The sequence below is a fragment of the Prenolepis imparis genome, unplaced genomic scaffold, assembly GCF_030444845.1.
Source record: "Prenolepis imparis isolate NDT839.2.m4 unplaced genomic scaffold, iyPreImpa1.0 SCAF_2, whole genome shotgun sequence".
Classification (NCBI taxonomy): Eukaryota; Metazoa; Arthropoda; class Insecta; order Hymenoptera; family Formicidae; genus Prenolepis; species Prenolepis imparis.
The window spans coordinates 1,685,109-1,703,579 of NW_028141160.1; the positions used below are offsets into that span (position 1 = coordinate 1,685,109).

The 18,471-nt window shown below is 40.8% G+C and overlaps 3 protein-coding genes across 3 annotated transcripts; 1 reads left to right on the plus strand and 2 right to left on the minus strand.

Annotated features, from left to right (window-relative positions):
* Positions 1–6,015: 6,015 nt before the first annotated feature.
* Positions 6,016–6,727, minus strand: LOC145948906 (uncharacterized). Its single transcript, XM_083058491.1, has 2 exons — positions 6,703–6,727; positions 6,016–6,638 (listed from the first exon to the last, which is right to left on the minus strand). Exons 1-2 carry the CDS (start codon positions 6,725–6,727, stop codon positions 6,016–6,018), a joined length of 648 nt encoding a protein of 215 aa, XP_082914617.1.
* A 1,885-nt stretch (positions 6,728–8,612) lies between these two features.
* LOC145948907 (uncharacterized) lies at positions 8,613–15,358 on the minus strand. Its single transcript, XM_083058492.1, has 3 exons — positions 15,155–15,358; positions 14,640–14,879; positions 8,613–9,770 (listed from the first exon to the last, which is right to left on the minus strand). Exons 1-3 carry the CDS (start codon positions 15,356–15,358, stop codon positions 8,613–8,615), a joined length of 1,602 nt encoding a protein of 533 aa, XP_082914618.1.
* A 1,644-nt stretch (positions 15,359–17,002) lies between these two features.
* LOC145948909 (uncharacterized) lies at positions 17,003–18,199 on the plus strand. Its single transcript, XM_083058493.1, has one exon. It carries the CDS (start codon positions 17,003–17,005, stop codon positions 18,197–18,199), a length of 1,197 nt encoding a protein of 398 aa, XP_082914619.1.
* The last annotated feature ends 272 nt before the right edge of the window (positions 18,200–18,471 follow it).

An 18,471-nucleotide genomic window follows, 5' to 3' on the forward strand; every position in this document is an offset into this window, starting at 1 on the left:
GATCGAATTCCCCTCTTTACATATGCTACCCAATGAGTACCGGGACCATCAACGTCGTCCAAATTGACGATACCGCTCTCATTTTGTCGCACACCGTTTATCGGTAAATTATTGCGCATGAAAACACCTCTAAAGAATGGTATATGCATACGTCTTGCCAGTTGTTCTAATTGTACATTAGTTGTTACACTCACAGGCATTTTTAGCGTTTTTTTTTTTGACGTTTTTTTTTTTTCTTAGTTGAGAATCCCTGTCCACGCTTGTATGGAGCGAGATAAACTCCACGACCTTCCATAGCGCGATTATGACGTTGCATTTCTTCAAGCTGACGTTGCGCAGCCTTGCTATCATTCACAGCCTTTGCGACTCCCGCTGCTCCACCGGCCAACGAACCGAGAACTCCCAACAATGGTAAAATTGGCAAGATACCACCACGCTTCGCCACAGGCAGTATTCGTTTCTTCTTCTTTTTCAAAGATTTTTGCACATTCATCCCCATACCGAATTTTGTTTTTGCTTTCATAGCTGCCCAAACAGTCGTAGCGGCTGCTCTTTCACCAAGAGTTGAATCTCTCGCAGTAATACGTTTTCGCGCTTTCGCAGCGAGTATATTATCAGCAACGTGTCGTTCTCTGAGGGCGTTGCTTTGAGAATATGCAATGTCGTGCTCGCGACACGCGGCATCCAATGGATTAATACCTCGATCACCTCTAGCCAATCGCTTTTCCAAATAAGTCCCCGGACCGCAAAACTGATAGCCGGGAATATGTAATTCGATCGGAAGCGCGTTTATCGCGCGATTAAAGAGACCACTACCTATTTTCGTTGACATTCGCTGCAATCCTTTATCATCGGCGCTGGACCGTCGATGTGCGTTTGCTGCCACGGTCGATTGTAATGTTTAAAACATCGACGACAGGTCTGAATCTCTGGATCCGCCTTTATATGTTCCGGAAGCTTGTCCCACACGTAGTGAATGTGATTTTCATATCGCAATAAAAATGCTTTTGGTACAAATTGCAGCTGTTCGGCGCTTAAACCGTGAATATCGGAAGCACTTGTTAGCAGAACAAACATTTTTTCGATACTGAGTGATTCATGGTTCCGCGCAGCTATAAATAGGCTCTCCATGACTCATTCATTCATTCGAGAGAAAACATGCGGTTCGTTCAGCAATCGACGATAATCAAAGTTACAAATTTCGACGATAAAACACGGTTGATGTCGGATAAAGAAATACGCAGACATGGAAACATACTGCCGAATACTATACGCGGAATCATTTGCGGTCCTTCGAATTGTGGTAAAACTAACGCGTTGATTAGTTTGATAGAAAGCCCGCACGGCGTTTGCTTCGAGAACGTGTACGTATACTCGAAATCGCTTCAACAACCGAAATATCGATATTTGGAAAATTTGCTATCACCGATAGAAGAAATTGGTTATTTCACATTCTCTAATAATAGCGATGTCATTCCACCGAGTGAGGCGCTTCCGAATTCCATTTTTATCTTTGATGACGTGGCATGCGACAAGCAAGATACGATAAGAGAGTACTTTGCAATGGGGCGACACTCGAGCGTCGACTGTTTCTATCTTTGTCAAACGTATGCCAAGATACCCAAGCATCTTGTACGTGACAATGCAAACTTATTAATTTTATTTAAACAAGATGGGACAAACTTGAAACATGTGTACAACGATCACGTAAATACAGATATGTCTTACGATCATTTTCGCGCATTTTGTCAGAAATGTTGGCAACATAAATACGGATTCGCGACGATTGATAAGGACAGTCCGCTGACTAATGGACGATACAGAAAAGGATTTAATGAATTTGCAATACCGCAAAGCACTTAGTCGCTTTCGATGCATTGATCGAGCAACGTCTAAATTGCAACATGATGAATAACGATCGTGAAAAGATTGTGAGAGAGATTGCGAAAACGAGCGATTCAATCCGTAAAAAATATTGTTTCTTGAAAACTGGTAAAATGGAGGAGGACGATGCATTGGAGAGGCATTTTAAACCAATCTCTGAACCTCTGAAACAGCTTGTTGAAAATACAGTCGGTGTTGAGTCTGGTGAAGAAAAGATTGAACCATTGAGTATGCTCGGAGAGAAAAAAGAGTTTAAAACAAAGCGATCAAATATATCATTGAGCGGTATAACTTCTACTCCAAAGCGAATCAAAAGCAGGCGAATGCAACAATTATTGGATGCAACTACTTCTACTCCGATACAAGATGTACAGCCAAGGCAATTATTGCATGATAAGACATCTATCGAGGAAATTTTCGAGACTTCACCTGAATCGCTTGTGACATCAATTCAACATTCATTACAAACATCTGAGGGTCAAAATTCATTGCGAAATCACCTGGGTCCACTTGCTCAAAAATATGTGACAGCTATATTGAGTCAAGATAAAAATTCCAAGATGGATTACGTATACGGTGTTAAATTTATCGACAAAGGAATGATGCTCGGTAATAAAAATTTCGATGTGGATAAAAATAGGAACGAAGTAAAGTCGACCCAACTAGCCAAAATTATATTTATTTAAAAAACACACAACGTTTCGACCATATGGATGTGGTCCTTATCAAGTGTAATACTGATGTGAAGCCTCCATATTTAAGTCGAGGAGTAATATTAAAATAATAATTAGATACTTAAAAAGTCGCTAGTAAAATTTTAAAATAGGAACGAAGTAAAGTCGACCCAACTAGCCAAAATTATATTTATTTAAAAAACACACAACGTTTCGACCATATGGATGTGGTCCTTATCAAGTGTAATACTGATGTGAAGCCTCCATATTTAAGTCGAGGAGTAATATTAAAATAATAATTAGATACTTAAAAAGTCGCTAGTAAAATTTTAAAATAGGAACGAAGTAAAGTCGACCCAACTAGCCAAAATTATATTTATTTAAAAAACACACAATGTTTCGACCATATGGATGTGGTCCTTATCAAGTGTAATACTGATGTGAAGCCTCCATATTTAAGTCGAGGAGTAATATTAAAATAATAATTAGATACTTAAAAAGTCGCTAGTAAAATTTTAAAATAGGAACGAAGTAAAGTCGACCCAACTAGCCAAAATTATATTTATTTAAAAAACACACAACGTTTCGACCATATGGATGTGGTCCTTATCAAGTGTAATACTGATGTGAAGCCTCCATATTTAAGTCGAGGAGTAATATTAAAATAATAATTAGATACTTAAAAAGTCGCTAGTAAAATTTTAAAATAGGAACGAAGTAAAGTCGACCCAACTAGCCAAAATTATATTTATTTAAAAAACACACATCGTTTCGACCATATGGATGTGGTCCTTATCAAGTGTAATACTGATGTGAAGCCTCCATATTTAAGTCGAGGAGTAATATTAAAATAATAATTAGATACTTAAAAAGTCGCTAGTAAAATTTTAAAATAGGAACGAAGTAAAGTCGACCCAACTAGCCAAAATTATATTTATTTAAAAAACACACAACGTTTCGACCATATGGATGTGGTCCTTATCAAGTGTGCCTCGACTTAAATATGGAGGCTTCACATCAGTATTACACTTGATAAGGACCACATCCATATGGTCGAAACGTTGTGTGTTTTTTAAATAAATATAATTTTGGCTAGTTGGGTCGACTTTACTTCGTTCCTATTTTAAAATTTTACTAGCGACTTTTTAAGTATCTAATTATTATTTTAATATTACTCCTCGACTTAAATATGGAGGCTTCACATTAGTATTACACTTGATAAGGACCACATCCATATGGTCGAAACATTGTGTGTTTTTTAAATAAATATAATTTTGGCTAGTTGGGTCGACTTTACTTCGTTCCTATTTTAAAATTTTACTAGCGACTTTTTAAGTATCTAATTATTATTTTAATATTACTCCTCGACTTAAATATGGAGGCTTCACATCAGTATTACACTTGATAAGGACCACATCCATATGGTCGAAACGTTGTGTGTTTTTTAAATAAATATAATTTTGGCTAGTTGGGTCGACTTTACTTCGTTCCTATTTTAAAATTTTACTAGCGACTTTTTAAGTATCTAATTATTATTTTGGATAAAAATAATATAATTATCGATGGATCAAAATATGTTGGAACAGCAGGTCTTTACGAGTTGGTTTTCAAGAGAATTCCCGACGATGAAATATATACTGCAAATGACTTGCAGAACTACAAAAGTATATTAATAAGAACAAATGCGCACAGACGAAATGGTAATGTGAATCATCCAGTATTAGGTAACAAGGGATACAAATATAAATATATAATCGCACCATTATTCTCTGATAAAAAATCCGGAAAAGGTATACCGCGTGCTATGATCTTAAACAATAATAAGATTGATTACGTGCATTGGAATGATCCCAACGAGTTGGTAGATCGTCTGCGATTGCTCGAAGCTTCACGTCAAGCCGGCAACAACGCCCACGGCAATGAAATATTATCGATTATCGAGGAACTTTACGAAGCTGGTATTATTATAAAATAAGTTATACATCCACGATACGAGTCAGTCTGTCAATATTAGTGGTATCGAAATGTCGATTAATAAATTTGGATTATCACTTGGAACGTCGAATAATAATTCATATAATCAATGGAATGGATTACTAAGAAATTACGTGCGCGATAACACTCTGTGTCTAACAGCCTTCGGCTATGACGCAAGGTCGCGCAAGATACGACGTGTAGCGCAACCGGAAGATGATAATGATGCAGCCAACAAACGATATGTCGAAGCGAGTGTCAAGCTTTTGAGAGATCAACAGAAAGAAATTGAGAAAAAAATAATCAGGCTTGAAAGGAATATGCAGGCGCTATTATTAACGCTGGATAAAATGGCTGTAACGCAGACTACATCAAAAGATACATAAAGAACTGTACGTGAAAATTATATCACATTATTACAAATATGCCTCGATCAAACACCTCTGAAAAGCAGCTACTCGTGGAGGAATTGCACGCTCCAGCGAGAAGAAATTTTCCGCGTAGACGCGTTATAGTACGTGGATACGACGACCTGTGGCAAGCTGACGTGGTTGAGATGCGTCCTTATGCAAGAGTCAACAAAGGATACAATTACATACTCACCGTCATCGATGTGTTGAGCAAATATGCATGGGCCCTGCCGCTCAAGAATAAGAGCGGACGCGAAACAGCTGACGCTATCGCCGAGATAATTCGAGATAGCAAGAGATGTCCGAGAAACGTACAAACCGATAGAGGAAAAGAATTTTACAATGCAAATGTGCAGAAACTCGTAAAAAAACACAACATCAATCATTACTCGACGTATTCTGTTATGAAAGCCTCGGTCGTGGAACGATTTAATCGTACTTTAAAGAACAATATGTGGAAAATGTTTACACTTAATGGTAATTACAAGTGGATCGACGCGCTGTCCCGACTCATTGCAGAGTACAATGCGCGAAAACATCGCACTATCGGTATGAAACCTATCGATGTTACTCCGGAGATTGCCGAAAAACTTTTAAATACGGTATACAGTAACATAAAAATTGCTGCTCCGGCAAGATTCAAAGTAGGCTGTCAGGTACGCGTGAGTAAATTCAAGACCGTCTTCGAAAAAGGTTTTACACCAAATTGGACTACTGAAATATTTAAAATTATCAAAGTGCAGAAAACTAATCCTGCGACATATATACTTGAAGATTTGCGCGGAAATTCCGTCGCCGGAGGATTCTACGAGTACGAGTTACATCATGTTGCAAATCCCGATGTATATCTCGTGGAAAAGGTTTTGCGGAAAAAAGGCGATGATATTTATGTGAAATGGTTGGGACTGGATAAATCTCACAACTCATGGATTCATAAAAATAATTTATTATAAACATTTATTTAAAATATTTGTACACTGTTTATTTTACAATATATTTATCTAATAATTTTATAAATACAAATATACATATAATATACATATTTATACAAAATATATTACAACAAATATTATTTACAAAGGTATTTTATAATGTCCCCATGGCAATGTATCAGTGGTTTCAGGTATGATATACCGCTTGTCATCGTGAGGACTTAGAGCAATTTTCGTCTCGCGAATGGTGTATACTTCATGCAATTTCGATCTTATACATGACTGACTACGTGTCATTTCAATCTCTTCATTCAAACACCGCGTGTAATCATCAAACGTTATCGTTCTCGCGACAACGTTACTCTTAACACCTTTTACTTTTTTGGTATCTTTCTTACCATCCACTCGTAATGCATACATTTTTGCTCTAAGTCCTACAAATTCAGTCATTATCATACCGTTATTTTCATCTTTCATTAGACCTGGCACCTTTTTATTCACAAGCGGTATACCGTACGCATTGTCCGCAGTGTAATCGCTCGTATCAAATTTGCTTACGTCGCGCTTTATATTCTCATATACGTCTTCGCATTCGATGTGGTATATTAGGCTGTCTGTGTCGGTGTACATTACCCGACATTTATTTCGATACAGTGGTGACATGTATTCATGATGAAATTCATATAAACATGTCTTCGAAATGTCGAGTATGCATATACCGACATAGATTGGTTTATAAAATTTTACTTCGAGTTTACGTAATTCTATGGCAATTAAATTTTCCGAAAAGATGCTTCTGCTGTGAAAATTTGGTTTCGCAATCATTGCCTCTGCACCGTATCTCCCTTCCCATTGTGTGATGAGTTTTACATCAACACGATTACGCACATTTTCCATCGTTTTGCCGAATATTGCATTATTCATCAATTTGTATAAATTTTTTTCGAAATCATTTTTTGCTTGCATTCTAAATTGTGTATTAAGTTCGATATAATTTCGAAGCCATGGAGATTGTGCGAATTGTAATATGCGATGTATTTTAGTAACTTGAAGACCGTGACGCATACATTGCTGCAGGTTGCGGTAGTGTATCACGTAACGCTTTTTATCATATAATGTCGCGAGCAGCTTATCTTCTCGCTTGCCTGGTGGCTTGTCGCGTGTCGGGCAAAACGGTAGGTCAGTGTGCGCATTGTGAAGACATTGTGGATATTCTAAATCTACTTCAAGGATGTAGCCTGTAGGCGAATCGAGCGCGATAGATGATAAATTGAAACTAGACATGTCATCGACCCATCGAAAATCTGCATATGGCAATGGTTGACACATTGCACATCCATACAAATTATTTACATCGAAATACATTAGATACGAAGATGGTTTCGATGAATCGTACGACTGCATGTACTTGTTATTAGCGTGTGCATATCTGTTTGAACATTGACTTAGACCGCCGCGTATACCCCGTTCTATAAACATAACCATGTCGATATCGGTAAGCAATTCGAACGTAATATTTGTATGTTTTAACATGGCATCCCACGTATACCCGGGGAGAGTATAGTAATACGCGGGGTCGAGCCCATAACTCTCGATACATTTATCCCGGAAATTTTCAAAAATGTCAGCTAATAACAAGACGTCAGTTTTTAAATACAGATCGCTATATTCGCCCAGCGTTCGAATGGAGAACCGCACCCATACGTTTTCGGCGTGCGCGTAATCGTTCTCGGATACAGTGTCGCCGGTCAAGGAACTATAAAACGATTCGCGCGGTGGTAGACACGTATCATGCAACCTTTCAAAACAGTTGATGTATTCATACGGAAAGACACCTTTCCGTGTTAATAAATTGAAATTTTCGGTAGATAAATTTTGAAATTCCGATTGTAAAATTTTGAGTTTGTCTTTATTCAAAAAAGATGCCAATTTGTCGAGACTTGTTGTGAGAAATTTATATTAATCGATGAAACGTAATTTAATATTTCTGGATTTATCTTCTGCAAATTGAACATTTTTTGTAAATGATATATATTTTTCTTTAGTTATTGGAAGTAATTCGATTCCCCCTTCGAACGCTGTAGCTATTTCCTTAATTATGAAATGTGAGTCGTAACCGGATAAATTATGAAATACTATTGGAATACAAAAAGAGTTTTTATAATTTAGATTACAATTTGAGTGCGCGGGACCTCTGTACCGCCCGGTCAGATGGCAATGATCGCGTACGCGTGTATCGTTAACTTGCATGAATGGTTTCTCACATATATGACAATGTGTTGCGCTATGAAATTTTTCCCGCTCGTCTGATGTTAAATTTACCATGGGGACATTAGTTGCTAAAATATTCTTTACGCGTATCGCTAAATTTTGTAGTTGTTTGGAAAACCACGAAACGCAATCTACACTACGACGAGAATAATATTCGGATAACGAATCGTCATATGAGCAATGTACATAATATGCTATACTAAATACTTGGTGATGTTGGTATAAATTCTTTTCTTCTTCCTTCTTATTCGTCTTTGTCAGCACACATTCGAAGTCTGCGTATACGACAAAAGGAAGTCGTTCTTTGCGATTAAAGTTGTTGAACGCGAGCCACTTGTCCTTATCGCTCGGTAACCGGATAGCGCAGTCATTCATCTCTCCGCAGTCTACCATATGTGACTGCAACTTGTCCTCAGACCCGAAATAATGCATACATCTGTAAAATTACAATTATAAACAATTTTATTTTATATACATATATAATTTACAATAAATATAATTTGCAATAAATATACATACCGATCACAGATATATTTTCTACATTTGTCTTTGCTCAATTGCGAGCTGACAAGCCGGGAGAGATTCTTTATCCAGGCGAAATGTCCAACGCTATTGCTGTCTTCCACGTACAGCAAGTTGACGTGTCTGACTTTCTTCTGCTCGCTGAGACGCATTGGGACAATGTTCTTTTCTTCGATACTGTACACATTTATCGAAATGTCATTATGATGTTCAAATTTTTTAATTTGATTCAACGTCATCGGAAACTCAATGTCCTGGAGATTCAGCACTGTTGTGTAATGTGGATACATAGATTTGCGATCCGCGTCTCTTTCAGCGGGATACAGTGCAGCGACCACAGCCCACGCAAAACATGCAGTGTCTTTTGATTTCACGTTAATCACTGCTCTCTTCATCATTATTTCTCGCGGTAATTTAATGTGACATCCCGCACGCATTGGATTATACTTGTTTATATTTACAATTAAATTGATTATTCGCGACAATGCCCAACCACTATCGCGTTCCTGAAATTCTTCGAGAGATGCTAGCGTGGGCTCCATAACGCGTTGATCGTACCAATCATGTAAATCAGACGTGCGAAAGATTTCAAAGTTTTTGGTGTTGATAGTTTTATTAGCGCGCTTATCGCCTGACACAAACTCACCATTAAACATAGTGTTCACTTTCACACTAGTGTGTTTTTGCAACACTTTTTGCACGTGTTCGATCACAATGTCTTTGGCATCCTCTAGAAATTGACGAGGTTCGATGTGGTTGCTGTTTATCACCGCACCAGTCAAGATGCGGCTCTCGAACGCCGTATCAATCTCTCGCCATATGAGTCCGATGTCTCGCGAACTGCTTCCGGCACCTGCGTGTACAAAACGTCTGCGTACCGAATTCTTCAACCCTTCGAGACGTGCGATTTGGGAGACAAGCGATTGTCGAACTCCGATCGGTAATCGTGGACGTTTTATTCGACTTTGTTCTTCCAGTGATTCGATGTATTCGTCACATTGCTGCTCCCACACAATATATTCTTCCACCGAATTCACCCTTGCGGCTTGCTCCAACAAACTTGCTTCCAATTGTGCCATTTTTGAGATGCTCTTGCTGAACCTCTGACAATGATACTAACATAGTATATTGTCATAGCCTCTTTACCATCCTTTTTATTTAATCGTAGAGATCATTGGCACTCGAGTATGTTGCACTTAACTTTGTGATTTTGTTACGTACGAATGATGCATCGACCTTGAAATTGATACATTTTTTGCACATTTCGCGAGATTCATCTCAAGATGAGAGCGGCCGTACATTGGCGCTCGAAAATTTTAATTATGTTGCATTTTCTTGTGATTTTGTTACATACGTTTTGAACACCTGGGGATGATATCATAACAGCCGTACATTGGCGCTTGAAATTGATACATTTTTGTACATTTCGCGAGATTCATCTCAAGATGAGAGCTGCCGTACATTGGCGCTCGAAAATTTTAATTATGTTGCATTTTCTTGTGATTTTGTTACGTACGTTTTGAACACCTGGGGATGATATCATAGCAGCCGTACATTGACGCTTGAAATTTTGAATATGTTGCATTATTTTACATTTAATATTTCATTGAGGATGATGTCATAGCAGTCGTACATTGACGCTTGAAATTTTGGATATGTTGCATTATTTTACATTTAATATTTCATTGAGGATGATGTCATAGCAGCCGTGCATCGGCGCTTGAAATTTTGAATATGTTGCATTATTTTACATTTAATATTTCATTGAGGATGATGTCATAGCAGTCGTACATTGACGCTTGAAATTTTGGATATGTTGCATTATTTTACATTTAATATTTCATTGAGGATGATGTCATAGCAGCAGCTGTGCATCGGCGCTTTGATTGGTTGAAAATAATTTTGCGTCAGCAATAATCCCCACCCCATTGCTTTGTATCAATAAAAACTTGTAATAATGATTTAGTATTTTATCAATCACTCGATTGAAAAGGTTCTTTTAAAATGTATTCCGCCAGCATGAATTATTACGTTCCAGTACAAGAGAGCAATGTTTTGTACAAGAAGAAATGTGACAAGTAAGTTTCAATATTATCTGTTAAATGAATTTTTCAATAAACAACTTTTTTTTGTTGTTAAATAATTATTTTCAATAAAATTTTTGTAGCGCTTCATCTCATCGTGCGGCTCGTATACTTGGAAGAAGATACGTCTTAACCCCAACATCATACAAATATTTGGAAATAGGAATCAGCGTCGGAATAATATCCTATGTGGAATTGGCTCTCGGTGATAATCGAGGCAATCAAATAATATTACCCATTGAAACATGGAAATCTCTAATGCGGAAACGAGCAGACATTGAACAGCTAACTGAAACTCCGCTATGGATTAGTGATCTAACACTCGAAGCGGTTAACATGTATACTTCAAAAATTATAAAAATTACTTCATCTGATAATTCTTTGTACATGAAACCATCAACGTTACTACATTTATTCGATTTCGACAAATGTATTGATCATATGTATTCCTGGCTGTGTGAGAATACTCATAGTGTTAATGAAAAATTTAAGCAATTTGTAAATATTTTACAATGTGATAATATCCACGATGTGAGCAATGCCGCAAAGGCGATACGTGATAGTAATATGTTTAATAGCGAATCACTTATAGATTGTGAATTGATAACTTGTGCTATAAATGAAATTATTTATAATGCTTGCAACAAATAAATTATTTTACTGTTAAACTGTGTTTAATTATTTCTTTCCCGCCCCTGTTCTATATGTATATGAATAGTATGATGTGCACATGCATTATCAGCAAAACTCTTCAAAAAAAAAAATGATGAGCTAGATGATACTCCAGTTAGAACAGAGAGATGAAGAGAGATGTAGAATTAAAATCAAGAGGGGAGCAACATTATAATATATGTGTCGTGTCATAGAGTAGCAGACTTATACTCACATGCTCGTGCTGTGCGGTTGCATGAAACTGTAAGATATACTCTAATTGAAGGGAAAACGTGTTGTAAAGATGTTAACTCTGGAGGAATACATTGCATCGCTGGAAAAAGATGTGTTAAAATTTGCTGCTCGGTTTGAAAAAAAAAATTTTGCAGTGCGTCCGACTGAAAGTGATAAAGTGAGTTATAGTAAATGGGAGTTGGAGTGCGATGGATGTATCGACTTGTTAGAAGGAAAATGCCCACAAGAACTAATGAGAATTTTCGTAATGAAAATCAACCCAAAGAAATTATTAATTGGAAATTTGCAGTCACGGACCACTCGAATCGCGCGACTTGAAGAAATAAGAAGATCGCTACGCAGACGTTACTTAAGCGTAGATACCAATGTTCCAGCACTATCGACAAACACTCCAGTAAATTCAATCGTGCAGGCAATACACGGGCGTGAAATAGGTTTTAAAAAACGTCACACGAAAAACCTGTATGATTGCATTTTTACGCATAATTTGTATCATTCTCCACTCGACTATTTTGATTGGCGAGTTCAAAATTTCTGTGTAACAGAACTCAATCCTGGTTGTATGGCAAACAAGTTTTGGTAAGTCTCATTAATTTTATAATAACTAAATTAAAATATTTAAAAATTATTAAATTAATAAAAAAAAAAACTTTTTTTTTTTTTGTTATGCAGAAACCGCATCCACCTCGCCCTGCCGCCTCACAGCCACCGCCGACACCACCTCGCAGCCACCATCGCGCTGCTTTATATATTTTATATTTTTATATATTATAATTGTAACGTACCGTTTTCTTTCCGATACGGCCGGACTGCGCTCAGTCGGAATCACAAGGTTCGGGGAAAACGGTTCAGGCGAAAACACAAGACGATGATTTAATATTTAACTTAATAAACTGTTTATTCAAAAGACACAAAAGAAATTAATGTTTCGTCCGTTTGGTGTCCATATAAGAGACCAACTCGCGATATAATAATACTACAATTAAAAGAACAGAATTAATGCGGTAAACGCTTCGGCTTAATAATATACAAAAATCCGCGATATAACAATAATACGATTAAAAGAACAGAAGTAATGCGGTAAACGCTTCGGCTAAATAATACACAAAAATCCGCGATATAACAATAATACAATTAACAGAATTAATGCGGTAAACGTTTCGGCTAAATAACGTACAAAATCCGCGATATAATATCGATACAGAGAGGCGCGATCATATGTTTTCAATCGCGAGGTTATTGCCCCTAGGCTCGGGTAGCTATACTTTAAAGGGCCACTAGCTCACGCGTGTTTATGTTATTGTGGCGAACGGTGACGGCGCAGGAAGCGGGGCGCGGCGGGGCCGAGCGCGTGGCTCCGGAATTCGCGTTTTTCTACGCGGACTCTCTCTCGCGCCCGAGAGAGCGTTCGATATATCTCGAAAGCCGCGCGGGATTATACGCGGGCTCTTTAGCGACTCGCGACTCACGTCCGCATGTAAGGATATAGTTGTGCGGAGGATAGTGACCGGCGACGGGAACTCCCGTCCAAGGCGGGGAACTCCCTACCTTGTGACTGATTGCCGGAACCGGGGTACGGAAGGACGTCAGCGTTTGTCCGCTAACCGAGAACTCTCGGTAGAGACCGGGCACACCCGACCCCTTTGGTCATACGCTTACAGCGAGAGAAGACGGAAGACACTAGAGCGCTTTCTAGGTGGGAACACCCACCGGAGGCAGAGTACACCCGACCCCCGTTATTTGCGGCTTACTCGTGTTTTTATTCTGGAATCGGTTCGGGATGTGTGCTCGAGAGCGGATCGGGACCGGAATGAGCTTTCTCGCCTCGGATCGCTCTTTTTAAGCGTCCCGGCTTCGCGTTCGGGAATTTCCGCGCGTCTTCGGTAGCGCTCGGGTATTTTCGTGACGTCGTGGTTTTCGGTACGCCGTACGGATTTTGAATAACTGGCCCGATTCGTGTGTATTTAATAAATGATGGCGCATTGCGCCCGCTGCATCGCCCGGCCGGTGTTTGCCGGGCGCAGCCTTCCGCACGGTGTTCGGTCGGGTAACGGGGCTATCGTTACATAATTATTGTATTATATTTTACATTTTATATTGTTTATCTTATTATTTGTATTTTTTCTTATATATTCATATTATATTATATTTTTATATTATATTCATATTATATTATTATATTTTAAATTTTAAATTCACGCACACACATTTTGTAAATACACACACACACACACACACATACTCATTTTTTAAATAAACATTATTTTAAATATTAAAAAAAATGTATTTATTTTAGAATAAGTCCTCTCCCCTTCCTCCTATTAAAAATATTAATTAAAAATTACTATAAATATTATTTAAAAAAGTCTCTCTTACGAACGCCTCTCTCTTTGCGTTCTCGTTCGCTGCATCAGCTCTCGCGCTCTCCATCGCCTCGTCATCTCGCGACCGCTATCTCTCTCGCTCTTGCGATATCTCTCTCGCGTGCGCCTCGCGCTCTCCTTCGCGTCATCTCGCTACCTAACCATCTCGCACTATCTCTCTCGCTCTTGCATATACGTCTCGCTTGCGTCATCTCTCTCACGTGTGCCTCGCGCTCTCCTTCGCGTTCCTTTCTCCCCGCGGACCCCTCACCAATAAAGCTTCACGCGGTCTTTCACGATTCCTCTCTCCCCGCGGACCCTAAAATCGCGGACGCTCCCCCTTGCCGCGGACCCCTCGCGGACCCGGCTCCAAAATCGCGGACGCTCCCCCTCCCCGCGGACCCCTCGCGGACCCGGTACCAAAATCGCGGACGCTTCCCCCTCCCCGCGACCCCCTCGCGTTACATCGCGGTACATCGCGGACGCCTCCCGCGTGACGTCATTCCCCCTCCCCGCGTGACGTCATTCCCCCTCCCGCGTGACGTCATTCCCCCGCGGCTGCGGAACCTAACCTAAACTGCGTTAGAACCCGCCTAGTATCACTACTCTCCTCATTTACTGAAAAATCCCCACCGTTAAGCGATCTGATCGCTAATGTTGTGGCTGCGGCGCAGACGCTTGCAGCTGCGTCTTTCACTTCTTTGATAAGGGTTCCCTTCAACTGCTGCGAGTCGACGGCCACCTTGAATAAGGTGTTCGTCTTCTCGACAACGTCGGCTTCGATATTCGGGGTAGGAGTGTCAGTATATTCCTCCTCTAGAGTCTGTATAGACTCTAGAAACTCCTTATACGATTCACCCTATTTGGGTTTTACCTGAGGGTTGAAGATATCTTCCTTTATCTTCCTTTGCCTTTCCCTCTCTCTAGCCTGTTCTTTGGCTAGCTTATGGTAGTACGCCCCCGTTGTTGCGGTCCTGTCCGGCCTTTTTTAGGCCTATTTATTATTGAGGCGATGTCCGACTCGTATTCCCTTTCACTTTGGGATTCTTGAGCCGAAGTGGCCGTCTCATTGTCAAAGAGTACTCTCTGACTCCCCTTCTTTGAACAGGGTGCTTTGCTCTTGGACTACACTACCTGTCCCCGCTCTAGTGAGTTTTCCCAGCTTGATGCCGGGATGTTCGCTGAATCAATCCGTGTCAACCAGGCTACAGGCTTTTTCCCGTTGTCCAGCGCCTTGGCGCTCTCCTCCATGGCCTTAGACGTGTATGGACCACTGTCGTCCTTTTTTGCTTCCGCCCTCGTTTGCTTTTTATTAGGATTATTAAGATTCGAACTCATCTTAAGGGAATTCTAAAGCGTCTGTCCTACCGACCAAAACGGTTATATTTTTCTATATCGAGAACTTTTTATTGGTTTAATAGAATAAAAAAAGCTTTTCCAGGATTAAAGTGAATATAATAATCTAGGGCGAAGCGATCCGAATTTAATGTAAAAAGACAAAAAATTAGAAAATTCAAGTTTTTTTATTAGCTTCTCGTGACAGCTCACAACAATACTTACTTAATATAAAAGTTTTACAATTTGTACATTCGAAATAAGAGAGCTTCGTCCTAAGGATTGCATGAAGGAGTATCAGTGAACTTGCAGAAATAAGTTTAGAAGTCTAATAAAAAAGATTTCGATATAGAAATATTTCATTTATATGTATGTGTGCGAGATGAGGCTGAGGAATAAAACAGAGCAAAAAATTAGTTGCGTGATATCGCGATAGAGAGAAAGGTCTCAATATCGATAAACCAGAAATCCTTCGATTCGGCGGACTTTCTGAGAAATTAGCATTAAATTCGGAGTAAGGAATAAGGGCGCCGTAATCGAGGATGACTGGCGAAAATCGTTGTATGCTTGCGAAAAGAGAAAAGACTGAAAAACAGAGTCAGTCGAGCTTGAACAAGGTTGAGAATAAGAGCGAGAGAAGATCGAAGGACTGATCTGAAGCGTGAAAATCGTTAAACGAGTAGTTGTATTGAAAGGTGGATCTTTGCAACAATTTGGTATTCTTAATTAATTAATTATTTTGTTTTTGTTATAAGGGATGCAAACATCCCATTTTCGTGGCTCTTAAATAAATAAATAAATTTTGTATTGTTAAATAAAAAACCTGCAAACTTTCTTATTATACCTAGCTTACAGCTGGGCTTAATATAAAATAAAAGAGAACTGTAATCGGTGTAGTTGACACGGACAGCAATCATATTATTATCTTCGTCTCTTTCATCGATATATAGTACTGGATGGAGCATGTTACCAAAACCGTGTTGACAGACGTAGAAAGAGACAAGACGATGTGTGGCCAGTAGCGGCTCATGGAGCTACGGGGCCATGAGGCATTTCAAAATTTCATATTGTTTTGCACAATAAACAGGCAGATGAAACCATATTATTAATTATTTATAACAAATATAATATAACATTTATGCTATTATACTCGTTCATGCACATGTTTATACAGGGTGTCTCTAAAGTTTGACCCAGGCTCTTTATCTCGGAAACGGCTTTAGATATGGAAAAATGTTTTAGACAAAAATTGTAGGACTTGAAGGGGGCTGCTGTTACAATTGCGGTGGCATAGGCCACAAGGCAAGCAGTTGCTCCGAAAAGACCCGGTGCATACTGTGTGCAGAAGCCGGTAAACCGGCGGACCACAAAGTTGGCAGTGCAAACTGCCAACCTAAAAAGAAGAAGGGAGGCAAAAAGGGGGCGAAAACAGCCTCCACCTTCCAGAAGGAAGCGGCCAAGGAGGGTAGTCAGGAGACCAGTGCCATCAAGACGTCCTCCCAGGCCGCCCCGGAGACAGAAGCTCCCAAACCTCAGCGAAAGCCAAGAGCTAATAGAACTTCGAAAAAAAAGAAGGAGGAGAAGGCTTCCTCGAACGCGGGAGTCGTGGAGGTAGTCATAGAGGAGGACAACAATTCATAAATTAAGATGAAAGTTGGTCTCCTCCAGACTAATTTAAACCATTGCGCGAGAGCACAGGACTTGTACCTGCATACCCTCGCGGAAAACAGGTGTGGAGTCGGGATAGCAGCTGAGCCGTACAGAGTCCCCCCCAACCATCCATGTTGGGCGGCGGACGATGTCGGCTCGGTCGCTATCACTTGGAGGCAGGAGGTGGGTTCTCCCTCATGTTCGAAAGTGGGAAGTGGGAGAGCCTACACAGCCGTCGAATGGGGCCTGCTTTGGCTGGTTGGGTGTTACATCCCCCATAGTATAGACCTTGTCCAGTTCGGGGATATCCTCGACGAACTGGCGATGTTAATTCAAAGGAGACTCCCCGATCCAATCATAGTTGCCAGGGACTTCAATGCCAAGTCTGGACATTGGGGTTCCCGGCTGATGAATCGCAGGGGCAGGGTCTTGGAAGACTGGGCTGCGGTTCTCGGCCTCTGTATTATCAACAGGGGCACGAGCAGCACCCTCGTCCGACCGCAGGGGGAGTCCATAATCGACTTGACATGGGCATTTGATTTGCGGGTGATGGACCAGGAATCTTTGTCAGATCATCGGTATATTCAGATGAATGTGGACATCGCCCGCCAAGGGGTGCTGAACCGCGCCCAGGGGATGAGCGCCCAACCGAAGAGATGGGCCCTGAAAAAGCTGGATCAGGACAAGCTGGTGGCTGCCGTGCTCTCGGCAACCTGGCCCGGCACAGAAGTGCCACAGGACAGTGTTATGGACCGGGTTGAATGGTTCGGGGACACAATGACCAGAGCGTGCGATCTGGCAATGCCCGGAGCCAGACCGAGGCCGCGGAGAGCGGCGTACTGGTGGACGAAAGAGATTGCGAATCTCAGACGCGCCTCTGTCCAAGCCAGACGCCGCTTCTCAAGAGCCAAGAGACGCGGCCTCGCCGAGACCACGGAGCAGGCGCTCGAGCGTTATAGAGAGGCGAGGAACGCTCTGAGCACCGCCATCAGGAAAGTTTGGGATGAGCAATTGCTCACGTTAGACTCGGACTCGTGGGGGCGTCCTTACAAGATCGTAATGAACAAGATGAGACATTGGACGCCCCCAACCACGGAATCGCTGGACCCTCAGGTTCTCGAGGAGACCTTCTCAACGCTCTTCCCAAGAGCAGAGAGGGTCCCCGAACTCCAAATACAAGAACCAATCGAGTGAAGTGAGGACTTTGAGGTGTCCGGCGAAGAGATGGCGAGAATCCTTAAAAGGTTAAGGACCCGGGGAAACAAAGCCCCGGGACCCGATGGGATTCCCGGACGGGTCTGGGTCATAGCCTTGGCCCACTTGTCCGATCCAGTGAGACGGCTGTTCACGGAGTGCCTTAAACAGGGGGTTTTCCCCCCAGTCTGGGAGAAGGCCAATGTGGTCCTAATCCCAAAGGCGGGCAGACAAGCGGGGACCCCTTCCGCGTACAGGCCCATATGTTTGCT

What these genes read in the sequence shown, in the direction of transcription:
- LOC145948907 (XM_083058492.1), bottom strand. Translation starts at nt 15,358, where the DNA reads ATGAGTTCGAATCTTAATAATCCTAATAAAAAGCAAACGAGGGCGGAA. An exon ending in ACTCACTAGAGCGGGGACAG is followed by an intron (nt 14,880 to 15,154) that starts GTAGTGTAGTCC and finishes AAACCCAAATAG; the next exon opens with GGTGAATCGTATAAGGAGTT. An exon ending in TTAACGGTGGGGATTTTTCA is followed by an intron (nt 9,771 to 14,639) that starts GTAAATGAGGAG and finishes TATCATTGTCAG; the next exon opens with AGGTTCAGCAAGAGCATCTC.
- LOC145948909 (XM_083058493.1), top strand. Translation starts at nt 17,003, where the DNA reads ATGAAAGTTGGTCTCCTCCAGACTAATTTAAACCATTGCGCGAGAGCA.
- LOC145948906 (XM_083058491.1), bottom strand. Translation starts at nt 6,727, where the DNA reads ATGGGAAGGGAGATACGGTGCAGAG. An exon ending in AAGGGAGATACGGTGCAGAG is followed by an intron (nt 6,639 to 6,702) that starts GCAATGATTGCG and finishes TAATTGCCATAG; the next exon opens with AATTACGTAAACTCGAAGTA.